Source organism: Danio aesculapii, chromosome 11 (genome assembly GCF_903798145.1).
Source record: "Danio aesculapii chromosome 11, fDanAes4.1, whole genome shotgun sequence".
Taxonomy (NCBI): domain Eukaryota; kingdom Metazoa; phylum Chordata; class Actinopteri; order Cypriniformes; family Danionidae; genus Danio; species Danio aesculapii.
In genome coordinates this window covers 30193405-30206434 of record NC_079445.1, presented here as the reverse complement: position 1 = coordinate 30206434, position 13030 = coordinate 30193405, and the positions used below count along the sequence as shown (strand labels likewise).

The 13030-nt window shown below is 30.6% G+C and overlaps 1 protein-coding gene across 1 annotated transcript; it reads left to right on the top strand.

Annotated features, from left to right (window-relative positions):
• The first annotated feature begins 2015 nt into the window (after nucleotides 1-2015).
• On the top strand, nucleotides 2016-12911 carry plekha3 (pleckstrin homology domain containing, family A (phosphoinositide binding specific) member 3). The gene is made up of 8 exons (XM_056468044.1): nucleotides 2016-2359; nucleotides 5856-5972; nucleotides 6058-6213; nucleotides 7764-7900; nucleotides 8653-8823; nucleotides 10352-10395; nucleotides 10498-10607; nucleotides 11926-12911. Exons 1-8 carry the CDS (start codon nucleotides 2320-2322, stop codon nucleotides 12045-12047), a joined length of 897 nt encoding a protein of 298 aa, XP_056324019.1. The 5' UTR covers nucleotides 2016-2319; the 3' UTR covers nucleotides 12048-12911.
• The last annotated feature ends 119 nt before the right edge of the window (nucleotides 12912-13030 follow it).

Below are 13030 nucleotides of genomic sequence, written 5' to 3'. Positions count from 1 at the left end.
TTAAATAATTTTAAAGTGGTTTTTACTCTATATATTCATTTTTGTTGTATCATTTTATTACATAAAGAGACAAAATTAGGAATAACCCTGATCACAAAACAAACATTTTTTTAATCAACTGTCATTTTCTCAAAGTATTTGACAGCATGAAAGTATTTTTATTTGACGTTTAAAATAAATGTTATCAGACCTTTGTAGAATAAAACTAATATTAGCATTTAAATCAAATGCATATCAAGTAAATATGTTTTAATTTTTAAATTAAACAGGAGTTATAATATATATAATAATATAATATAATATAATATAATATAATATAATATAATATAATATAATATAATATAATATAATATAATATAATATAATATAATATAATATAATATATGAGTATGCATTTTATAGTTTTAAGCAAAATTAAAAAAAAAACTATTGCACAAACATAATTTATGACAACATCATTAATAATAATAATAATAATAATAATAATCATAATCATTCATTCACTTGTCAGCTTAGTCCCTTTATTAATCTGGGGTCGCCACCGCGGAATGAACCGCCAACTTATCCAGCATTTGTTTTACGCAGCAGATGCCCTTCCAGCTGCAACCCATCTCTGGGAAACAACCACACACACTCATAAACTACGGACAATTTAGCCTTCCCAATTCACCTGTACTGCATGCCTTTGGACTGTGAGGGAAACCGAAGCACCTGGAGGAAAACCCACACGAATGCGGGGAGAACATGCAAACTCCACACAGAAACGCCAACTGAGCCGAGGCTCGAACCAGAGAAGTAGAGTAGCTATTATTATTATTGTTATTATTATTATTATTATTATTATTATTATTATTATTATTATTATTATTATTATTGCTTGAACTGACAATACAAGAACATCTGAACAAAGTCCAATCAGATCACAGACAGATCTTAAAAAAGGTAAATAGTATACATAGTCATAAGAAAAGCTATAATCACAAACGCATACAAATAACATACCATTAGACAGAAAGGGAAAAAATGAAAATAATAATAATTATTGCATTAATAATAATAATAATAATATAATAATAATAATAATAAAATTGCTAAATTAAACAAACAAAATTAAACAAATGAATTAAATTACAATGAAACAAATAACCATCAGGAAAGAAATTGAGGATCTTCTTTCAAAACATCTGCAGGGGCGGATTTAGTGACTTTGGGGCCCTAAGCAATTCCAGCCAAGGGGCCCAAAAGTTTTAAAATGCACCTTTTGTACTTAAATTTTTAAATTGAAAAAAAAATTTAGCTTTTTCTTTTATCATTCGATCTCGTTTTCTACATTTGATCTTTATGCAAAATAATAACATGTAAAGCACCTTGTAAAACTTTAGAAACAATTAGTCTTCTTAAGTTGCATTCACAACTTAACATAATAAATGAACTATTTTATTTTTAAAACTAAATCTTTTCTGATTTGACTGCTACATTACATTCAAATGAAAAATTTTAGACCCTCTACGTACAAAATATGATAGAAAACAATGTTATATATAAATTGTAGTATCATTTTATACTAGGTATTTATTTGGGGGCATCAAAACATATATTTACGCTGCGTAAAACATATGCTGGATAAGTTGGCGGTTCATTCCGCTGTGGCAACCCCTGACTCAGCCGAAAAGAAAATAATAAATGAATAAATAAATGAAGATAAAGTGGTTTTAGGAGTGAGTTGAATTCTATTCTAGAATGAGCAAAGGATGGATAATTATTTGCCAATTTCTGTTTGTGAATGAAAAATTTGCTATATAAAATAGAAAAATATTATAATGTGTTCCAGGGGTTTATCTATTGAGTTATTATAATAAAAATAATGTCTTTTATAGGCAGAATCAAATATAAGAGCACCTAGAAGTGACTAAATTTGCTTGAAATATTGGACAATCAAAAAAGATACTAATGTCTAGTGGAGCAGCTACACTGCAAAGAATCTCCGCGTAGAACGCCTCTTCCGGTTGAGGCTGTAAACAGTGATCTCATCGCTAATCTCTCTCCGTCTGCCTGCGTCTGCCATCGGCTGCATCTGCCAGCATGTGCAGCACTCCGTCGCCACAGAAATGACCGTCAAAACTTATATCGTTTTCTCGTTACATTACGACCCGCCCGTTCTTTTGACACAATGCCGAGTAGCCGGGGGATCTTTGAGTTAGCCTGCAGGATGCTAGCATGCTAATTGGTCAGTAAAGGGGGCAAAGAAGCAGCAGGCTGGTGCGAGCGCCGTTAAAGCTGCTTTAAGGTGTTTTCACCTGGTTTTCTGCTTGGAGAATAATGGAAGGAGTGCTTTATAAATGGACAAACTACATGACAGGTAAGAGTGACATGTAGAACACTTGAGCTGCTGTCAGACACGACTCTGCAAGTATTCACTCTGTCTTTTCTTTGTGACAGTTTTGCTGATATATGCAGGTTTGCTCTCTTGTGGTTTTTGCAAAGCTTCTTTTAAAACGTGCTGTGTGACTTCAAGGCGTTTTTGAATGTTGTCGAAATAAAAATAACTACAAAATGTCATGTGTCAAACTGGTCCTGTCATGTGATGTTATGACACTTTATTATATGAAGTTGCAAGACAAGTTGTAGTTACTGAGGCCAAACCATCTGGAGTTATTATGTTATTCCAAGATTGAGGTAAAGTTGGTTAAATATTCGCACTTTTGGACATTTTCATAATAATATATTTTCATAAAATGATTATTTGAACAGTCTAAATAGGTAAATCACATTAGCAGCCAAGACTATCAAAGTATAACATTGTTCACAGTCAATTAAATAGTACTAAAGTTGTTTTAAAGTCATGCTTACATGCGGTTTCAGACCAAATATTCAAAGTAGCATAGTAAACAATATAGGGATCGTCACAAAATGAGTGAATGTACGAATATAAAACCAACTTTACCTCAGTTATTCCAAGGTATCCCCTATTCTTCTGTTTTCCTTCCTTTAGACTCTTCTAATACAATGGTAGAAAAATTTAGTTTCTCGCCAACCTCTTCAAACAAATCAATACACTCTTTATTTTGTAACGGAATTGTATCAGTTCCATATGTAAATTTTTTGTGGAACTCTTATGTTCTTGATATTGTTTGGAAAAAAATATGGCAAATCACAAATAGCTACTTAATTACAAATAAGATTACAGAAGTTTCTTTTAGAATCATCCATCGTACATAATACTATGTTAATACTCTCTTAGTAAAGTGCAAAAAAGATATCGATACAAATTGTTCCTTTTGTAAGCAACAGACCCTAGTTCACTTATTTTGGCAATGCAGTTATTCTAATTTGCTTTGGGGCGATTTTTCTCTTTTTGTATCTATTTTATTTAAGATTTTTCCTTGCTGTGGGAAATGTTTTGTTAATTGCAAAACAGAACCTTTACATAAAAGAAAATATATTTCCTTATTCTTCTTATCTTGTTAACAAAATTTTATATACATAAATGTAAATTTACCAACCAAAAACCTTTTTTTATATAATGCTTACTGAAATGCAGTATTACTTTGAAACTATTTCTAACTCTTTTACAAAAAAGGCTTTAAAAACAATTGAACATTTGTAAATAATATAATCTTTTTCTTTAATGTGTGATGTCTTTAATGTATTTTCATTTTCTTTATAAAATACTGTGATTGTATATTTTCACTTTTCGCATAATAAAAAAAAGCAAAAAAAAGTTTTAAAAAAGTTGTAGTTGAGGTAAAGTTGGTTGTTTATTCGCACATTCAGACTTCCTCCTTAATAATATAATTTAAGAAAAGTATTATTTGAAAATTCTAAACTCTGCAATTATATTAGCAGCCAACGACTATCAAAGTACAACATTGTTCACAGTCAAACAAATAGTTTTAATGTTGTTTTGAAGTTATACTTGCGTGTGATTTCAAGCCGAATGTTCAAAGTACCATGATAAATAAGGGAACATTTAATAAATAGTCACGGAAAGAATGTGCAAATATGAAACCAACTTTACCTCCAATAATTTAGATGCAGTTTCAGACCAAATATTCAGAGTAGTGTGGTAAACAATATGGGACTGTTAATTTAACAAATGTACAAATATAAAACCAACATTACCTCAGTGTTGTAGTTTAGAAAGTTACCGAAAGTGCACTTTTTGCTGAATTGATTGTGTTTGCTTTTTTGATTTATGATTTATTTTAGATTGTATGGATTTATCATTCATTCATTCATTCATTCATTCATTTTCTTTTCGGCTTAGTCCCTTTATTAATCAGGGGTCGCCACAGCGGAATGAACCGCCAACTATTCCAGCATATGTTTTATGCAGTTGATGCCCTTCCAGCTGCAACCTAGTACTGGGAAACACCCATACACTCACATGCACACACATACACTACAGATAACACCAGGAGAACATGCAAACTCCACACAGATTTGCCAACTGACCCAGCTGGGACTCAAACCAGCGACCTTCTTGCTGTGAGGCGACAATGCTAACCACTGAGCCATCGTGACATTTACATTTGTATTCTTAATATATTCTATTCTTATTTTTTTTATTAAACCCCTGGTCTGTTTAAAATTTGACCAACTGAGACTCATAAGACATATTATTCCTCTTTTGTTGATTTTATTTGATACTTGTCAGCAGAATCTTTCTCAGAAATGATCTCAAATATTCTCTCCTATTACTAATATTCTCTAATTTATTTTCGACACTATAAAAATGTTCTGATCATCTAACACTATCAAGTTTTTGTCTATTTCCTATTCTATAATTTGAAATAAATTTGTGTTGCTGTTTATTTTCTCAATCAGTTTCTAATCTGTTTTCTATTCTTTTTCTTCTATTCAATTCTCTGTTCTTTTAATCTAGTGACAACAACGGTTTATATATTCTCTGTTATCCTTTCTTTATATATATTGATATAAAATTACTTGGATCATCAACCAATATTAGATCACCTACAACCCCTTTTCTATTTCTATTCTATTCTATTTTTCTATAAAAATTAATATGACCTTCTAACTACAAAATCTCCTTTCTCATAATTTATATACAAATTGTATAAAATTTATATATTTATAACTTTATAGAGAATTGTTATAAATATTTATTATATAATTTCCTTATTTTAATTTCATTCTCAGTCCATTTATTCATCAGGGGCGCCACAGCGGAATGAACCGCCAACTTACCCAGCAAATGTTTTACACAGAGTTTTATTGAGACCAGCAGGGGGCGCTCAATCTGTGGTCTGTGTAGGTCCTAATGCCCCAGTATAGTGAAGGGGTCACTATACTGTCAGTGAGTGCCGTCTTTTGCATAAGACGTTAAACTGAGGTTTTGACTCTCTGTGGTTGTTAAAAATCCCAGGATGCCCTTCGAAAAAGTATCGGGGTTTAACCCCAGCATCATGGCCAAATTTGCCCACTGGCCTCTGTCCGTCATGTTCTCCTAACCATCCCCATATCATAATTGGTTTCATTACTCTGTCTCCTCTCCACCAATCAGCTGATGTGTTGTGTGCGGTCTGGCGCAATATGGCTGCTGTTGCGTCATCCAGGTGGATGCTGCACACTGGTGGTGGATGAGGATTATTATTATTATTATTATTATTATTATTATTATTATTACAGAGGGTGCCTTTACAGCTGCAACCCAGTACTGGGAAATATAATATATCAGTTATACTAAATTAAATAGGAATTGTCAAATTGTTTACATATTTTTGGTCTTTCTTCTTTGATAACATCTGTTGTTGTCATTTGTAAGTTGTTCTGGGAAAAAAGAAGAATGTGCCAAGTAATTAAACGTAAATGTTTTGTGGTGTGTTTTCTGACAGGATGGCAGCCAAGGTGGTTTGTGCTGGACAATGGCATTATTTCCTATTATGATTCACAAGATGACGTGTGCAAAGGAAGCAAAGGCAGTATTAAGATGTCAGTGTGTGAAATCAAAGGTGAGGTTATTATTTTAGTCTGTCCTTACAAGAAAGGAAAACTGGTTATTTTTATGTCATTTTGGACTTCCTTGTGTTTTTCCAGTTCACCCGACTGACAACACGCGTCTGGAGCTCATCATACCAGGAGAGCAGCATTTTTATGTGAAAGCTGTAAATGCGGCCGAGAGGCAGAAGTGGCTGGTGGCTCTGGGAAGCTCCAAAGCCGGACTCATTGACACTCGAACCAAAAAAGAAAGGGGTGGGTCTTCTTTTAATAGGTGCTCACATTTACTGTACATATCTGTGAGCGGTTAATGAAATGCCTTCTCTGCTTAGCAAATGGCTCGAGCAGATGACAACTAAACTAAACTTCAAATAGACATAAAATGTCTGTGTAGATGTTATTGAACTTTTTTTTTATATCTAAGATGTTTTATTTATATATTTAAAATACTGATCAAATAATAAAAATATGGATATTTATGAACTCATTATTTATATGCATAGTTTATTTTATAAAATAATTTGTGCAGTATAATTTTTAATGTTTATTTTCTTATTTATCTTAATAATAGATGTAATATGCTGATTATATTCTTTAATTTTTTTTTTTATCTTTCACACACACACACACGCACACACGCACACACACACACACACACACACACACACACACACACACACGCAAACACACACACACACACACACACACACACACACACACACACACACGCGCACGCACACACACACAATATGCCAATTACAATCCACTTGGAAAGTTTTTTGATCTTACACACACAGACACACATTGTAATTGTGTATTTAATGATGAGCATGTATAATAAAGGTTAAAATAACAGCGAAAATATAAAAACTTGCTAATAATTTTTTTGGTAATATAATAGACTAATTATTATTTAATTGTTAGTAACAAAAATACTGACACACTGAGGAAGGCATTGTGCCAAAACGTTTGTGTTTTGTATCATCCGAAGAATGTAAAATAAAAACTGTACGAAGCAATTATTTAAGTGCAAATCGTGACCTTTTAAACAATAGTAACTAAACTAAAAAAAAATTATTTTTAAATAAAATAATGAAAAAAAACCTAATATATGATGGAATGCACCTCTGAAATTTAGAAACAATTTTATATTAACCCATGAAATATAAAAAAATATAATAAAAATAAAAATTGATTTATTAATATGACTGAATGTATCAATGAAATAATAATAAAAATGGATGTTAATCCATGTAATACTTAATATGTTAACCCATTTAATCAAATGCATTTCTTTATATTTATATGTTATATAATATTATGATATATTATATTATATTATATTATATTATATTATATTATATTATATTATATTATATTATATTATACTATATTATATTATATTATACTATATTATATTACATTATTTTATATTATATATAATATTATATTATATTATATTATTTTATTTAATATTTTATTAAATTGTACTATATTATATCATTTTATTATATATTATTTTATATTATATTATATTATATTATATTATATTAAATTATACCACATTATATTATATTATTTTGTATTATATTATATTAGAATATAATCATAAATTACTAATGATATATTTTAGAATATAGTGATGCTTTTTAATGAAATGTCTCATATTATACATATTTTATACAGTGCAGTAGGCTGTTTTTTAGTGAATTCATGTTTCTCAGTTGCACGCCAGTAGTCTTGCGTGCCAAGCAATATGAAGGCACATTAACAGTTGCATTTCCTCTTTTAATGGCTTTTTGCAGAGTTAACGGAAACCACTGAATCACTGAAAACTAAGATGTCGGAGCTGCGTCTGTATTGTGACTTACTAATGCAGCAAGTGCACACTATTCAGGAGTCAGTCGAACAGCACGAAGAGCCGGCGGTGGCCAACACTGAGGTCAGACCACACTCCTCACTGCACGCAATACACACCTGTGTCAATGCCATGTCAAAAGGGTAGCATTTTACAAAATTAGATGGCAATTTCCACAATCAATCGCCTTTTAAATGAATGATCAGTTAATGGATTAATTGTTAAATCGAATAATGCAAGATGTGTTTACTTCAGTTACACATTATCGCTGCCATGACAAAATGGGATTGGACAGTTTTTATTGGATTGTCCCACTTTTAGTGAATACAGAAGTTGTTTATGAAATAAACTCAGCAAAGTTTTAACCAGGAAAAGGTTTAGCATTTCTATCATATATTAACATTAAAAATCATATCTAATTTATCATGTGTATATTTGTTTGTGGTTTTATTGCGTTTATTTTTAATGAAATTAACATCATTGCCATTAAATTAAAATCGTTGGCATGAAAATAGCCATTTATTTTGCTCACGTAGTATTAAATATATGATACAATGACAAGATGTGCAAATCACACTCAAGATACCAGAATCTTCATCCAAAAGAAACCATTTCTAGTATAAATAAAAGGCTAATAGAATTATAAAAGGATGAAATTATATTTTTATAAACTCTGCTGTACATGTTTTGCACGTAACCTGCACTCACATCAAAATGATGACGTCCTTATTTAATTATTTATCAGTAAGGTGTATCGAGGATTGTAGCCAACGAATTGATCGTTCATTAATCACTGGCATCCTTAATAGAGATGTATTTGTTTGTCTTTTGCCCAGACGAGGAACGAGGCGTCCTCATTACTGAGTGCCACCTGTGAGACCTTCATCAAAACACTGGAAGAATGTATGAAGATCGCCAACTCTAAGTTCAAGACTGACATGCTGCAGTCCAGTCCGTCTGATTCCATAATGTCTCCCGTGTCCCCGTCTCCTGTCCAGATGTCTCGGGTAAAGACACTAGCTGTTTACCATAAAATAAAAATTATTAACAAATAAATAAAAATATACCGTTAAATTATTAGCTTCCCTGTATATTTTCCCCAATTTCTGTTTAATGAAATGTCAATTTAAATTTTTTTCAACACATTTCTAAACATAATAGTTTTTATAACTCATTTCTAATAACTGATTTACTTTCATATCTTTGTCATGATGACAGCACATAATATTTTACTAGATATTTTTTAAGACACTTCTATACAGCTTAAAGTGACATTTAAAAGCTTAACTAGCTTAATTAGGTTGGTTAGGGTAATTAGGCAAATCATTGTATAATAATGGTTTGTTCTGTAGACAGTCAAAAAATATATATAAAATATTACCAGACATACTGTGAAAATGTCCTTGCTCTGTTAAACATCATTTGGGAAATATAAAAAAAGAAAAAAAAATTCAAAGAGGAGCTAATTATTCTGACTTCATATATATATTGGATATATATATATATATATATATATATATATATATATATATATATATATATATATATATATATATATATATATATATATATATATATATATATATATATATATGTGTATATATGTATATACATATATATATATATATACATATATACATATATATATATATATGTATATATATATATATATATATATATGTATATACATACATATATATATATATATATATATATATACATACATATATATATATATATATATATATACACATACATATATATATATATATATATATATATATATATATATATATATATATATATACACATACATATATATATATATATATATATATATATATATATATATATATATATATATATATATATATATATATATATATATATATATTGTATATAATATATATTGTGTGTGTTGCTAAATAATGTGTGCCTGAAAAACTGAGATTGATGAAAGAAATATTCAATAAAATTAATCAGATTTTATACTAAATATAAAAACAATTTGTTTACATGTGTATATATATATATATATATATATATTATTTGTGGTATTATTCAATGAATTGTAATGAAACATTCTATTGCACCACAGTAATGTGAATTAAGAGAAAATATTCAATTGTAATAATCAAATTGTTAATAACATATAGTTAATACTAATATAATTAATTAATATAACTAATTTATTTCATCTAATAAGATCATTTATTGCCAAGATATTATTTTTGTATTATCAAATAATATTGTAGCATTTATTCATATTTTAATTAAATATTTTCACTTTTTTATGGTCTTTTCTGATTTTTTTCTTCTTGAAATAAACTTATTTTTCGTCATTAATTTGTCAAGAAAAAGTAATTTTATATATATTTATCCATCCAGTTAATACATTAATTTTATATTTAATTTTAATTCAGTTTCATTTCAGTCAATAACAAAAAAATAAAAATAATTCACTATAAGCAACAACAACAGCAGGGGTCTGATGTGAATTTTTTTATTTATTAATTTTTTTTGCTTAATTTTCAGATGAAGCGCTCCATCAGCCATCCCGGCACCTACAATTACGAAAGGTACACTGTGTTTCCACAACACAGACCTCTTGTTTTGAGTCCAGACAGATTATGCTGTTAATTTGTGAGCGGCTATAAATGCAGGTTCTGTTTTCCTTCAAGGTCGAGTTTGCCAAAAGACTGTGTGGCGTTCCAGAAATCCAGTCAGAGGAGAACGAGGACATGCTCCGATACTGAAGCTCACAGCGACAGAGGACCTGACGACACAGAGCGTGAGTCACACACACTCACACACACCTCCACCTACATGCAGATCAATGACTGAGTCACATAAACACTTGGTTTGTGCCAAACAATGCTGAATTTTAGATGAATGAATATTGTATTGGTCTGCGATATGGAAAATGTGGACTAAATTGTGGCAAAAATAAGTAAATAAAATAAAACACTATACTGAACATGTGACATTTTGGTGTTTTTAGCATCATGTCAGCCGCTGCTCTCACAGTCACTTCCACAAGAAGCATTTTACTGGTTTATATATATAAAAAACATCACTATTGTGTTATGTTCAGACAAAAACTCAATTGTCCTCTTAACAACCTGTCAAAATGAAAGTTTAGTTTAAGAAAACGGTTCACTCAAAAATGACATTTTTCATTATTTACTCATTCATCATCTTTTCCAAACCTTTTTGAGTTCTTTTCTTCTTTTAAACACAAAAGGAGATATTTTGAAGAATGTTAAAAACAAATAGTCATTGGCTAATATAGTATTTGTTTTTCCCAATATGGAAGTCAATGGCTATCAATTTCCAACATTTTTCAAAATATCTTCTTTTGTGAGAGGAAAGAAGAGTACAAAGAAGCTGAAACAGGTTTCTAAGACATGAAGGGAGAGTAAATAGTGAGTAAATTCAAACCGTCCCATTAACAAAGACATTTTGGCAGAAATATAACACTATTATAGAGTAGATTATGTTTCTAAAATTAATAATAATATTAAGGCGGCACGGTAGCTCAGGGGTTAGCAACCAGCAAGAAGGTCACTGGTTCGAGTCATGGCTGGGTCAGTTGGCATTTTTGTGTGGAGTTTGCATGTTCTCCCCATGTTGGTGTGGGTTTCCTCCGGGTGCTCCGGTTTCCCCCACAGTCCAAAGACATGCGCTATAGGTGAATAGAATGAGCTGAATTATCTGTAGTGTGTGTGTGTGTAAATGAGTGTGTATGGATGTTTCCCAGTACTGAGTTGCTGCTGGAAGGCCATCCACTGTGTAAAACATATGCTGGATTAGTTGGTGGTTCATTCCATTGTGTTGACCCTTGATGAATAAAGAGACTAAGCCGAAGGAAAATGAATGAATGTAAAATGGGGAAAAAATGCAAAGATTTCATTTAGCCCTAATATTTTTTTCTTCCTAAAAAGTCTGGCAGACACAAAATCAAGAGTAAATGGGTGTTGTTAATTTTATAATGATAAGTATGTGTTGTTATTTTATTTACTCAGTAGATTATGGAGTAAAAATGGACTCAAATGGAGTCTGGCAGTACCATAAAAAGCAATCACCGCACGTCTTTTGTGATTTTTCAGGCTTGATGTTTCACAGAGCAAACATCAACGGCGACTCCACTCCGAGTATCCCAGAAGAGGTTGGAACAAGCACAAAGTTCCTGTCGGAAACTGACACTCCGGAATCTGACCTTTCCCTCTGAACCACGCAGGACGACTTACGAGACGGGGAATAAAAGCGAAACACGTACTGCTGTGCAGTCACAGATTGCAGCATTATAGAGACAGATTTTACATAGTATTTCCTGATGATGATGATGATGAAGAATTTGGTGGCACTTTATAAAAACAGTAGTTGGATTTGAATGTTTATACTCTTCCAGGTATTTTAAGATATTCGTTTGCCTTGATGCTAAGATGTTTTTCCTTTTTTTGTGATAAATAATTATTGGCGTATCCCTTCAGTGAAGAGTTTGTACTGGATTTCTAATGTGTCGTGCAGATGCCTTTGTTAAATGGGAACCTTGCTGAGAGGTTTTTGTTACTGTGCCAAGGGGATGTGCTTACATGCTGACATTAACGTCCATGATTTTTCTTTTTTATTCACTCGGCATGCAATGTTGTTCATTAGTTTATGATGCAGAATACATTTATTTATTTTTGTATGTCACTACAGTTTTCCCCTTACCCGAAAATAGTTTTTTTTGCCTTAATTAATTCTTCGCATGGAGGAATTTGATCTAATAATTATTGTAATGTTTGGGAAAAAAATTATTAAAAAAAAGCTATAGCAGGATTATGTCCAAAGTGGGTTTTGTAAGTATGGTTTTTAAATATAAATATATATTATGCTCTGTAATCAGGAGCTTTTCAAAAACAGAGGCAAAGAGGGAATTCATAATACAAATGTAGTTTGTGATTATTTGCTTTTTTATTCACTCAGCATACAGTGTCTGTGCAATGTTTATTTATTCACACCAAAAAAAAAAAAAGTTTTTTTTGCCTTAATTAATTGCATAGAGGAATTTGTGGAAGACAGTTTTCACCCTGAAAAAAAATCAATTAAAATGAAATTGCAACATTTTATTTGATCATTTTTATTTCTCACAATTTTCTACTTTTTCCAAGTTTATATGTCGCTGACATTTTGATCATGATTCAGAGTTTGTATTTTTTATATATATAT

What these genes read in the sequence shown, in the direction of transcription:
- plekha3 (XM_056468044.1), top strand. Translation starts at nt 2,320, where the DNA reads ATGGAAGGAGTGCTTTATAAATGGACAAACTACATGACAG. An exon ending in GGCACCTACAATTACGAAAG is followed by an intron (nt 10,396 to 10,497) that starts GTACACTGTGTT and finishes TTTTCCTTCAAG; the next exon opens with GTCGAGTTTGCCAAAAGACT. An exon ending in AGGACCTGACGACACAGAGC is followed by an intron (nt 10,608 to 11,925) that starts GTGAGTCACACA and finishes GTGATTTTTCAG; the next exon opens with GCTTGATGTTTCACAGAGCA.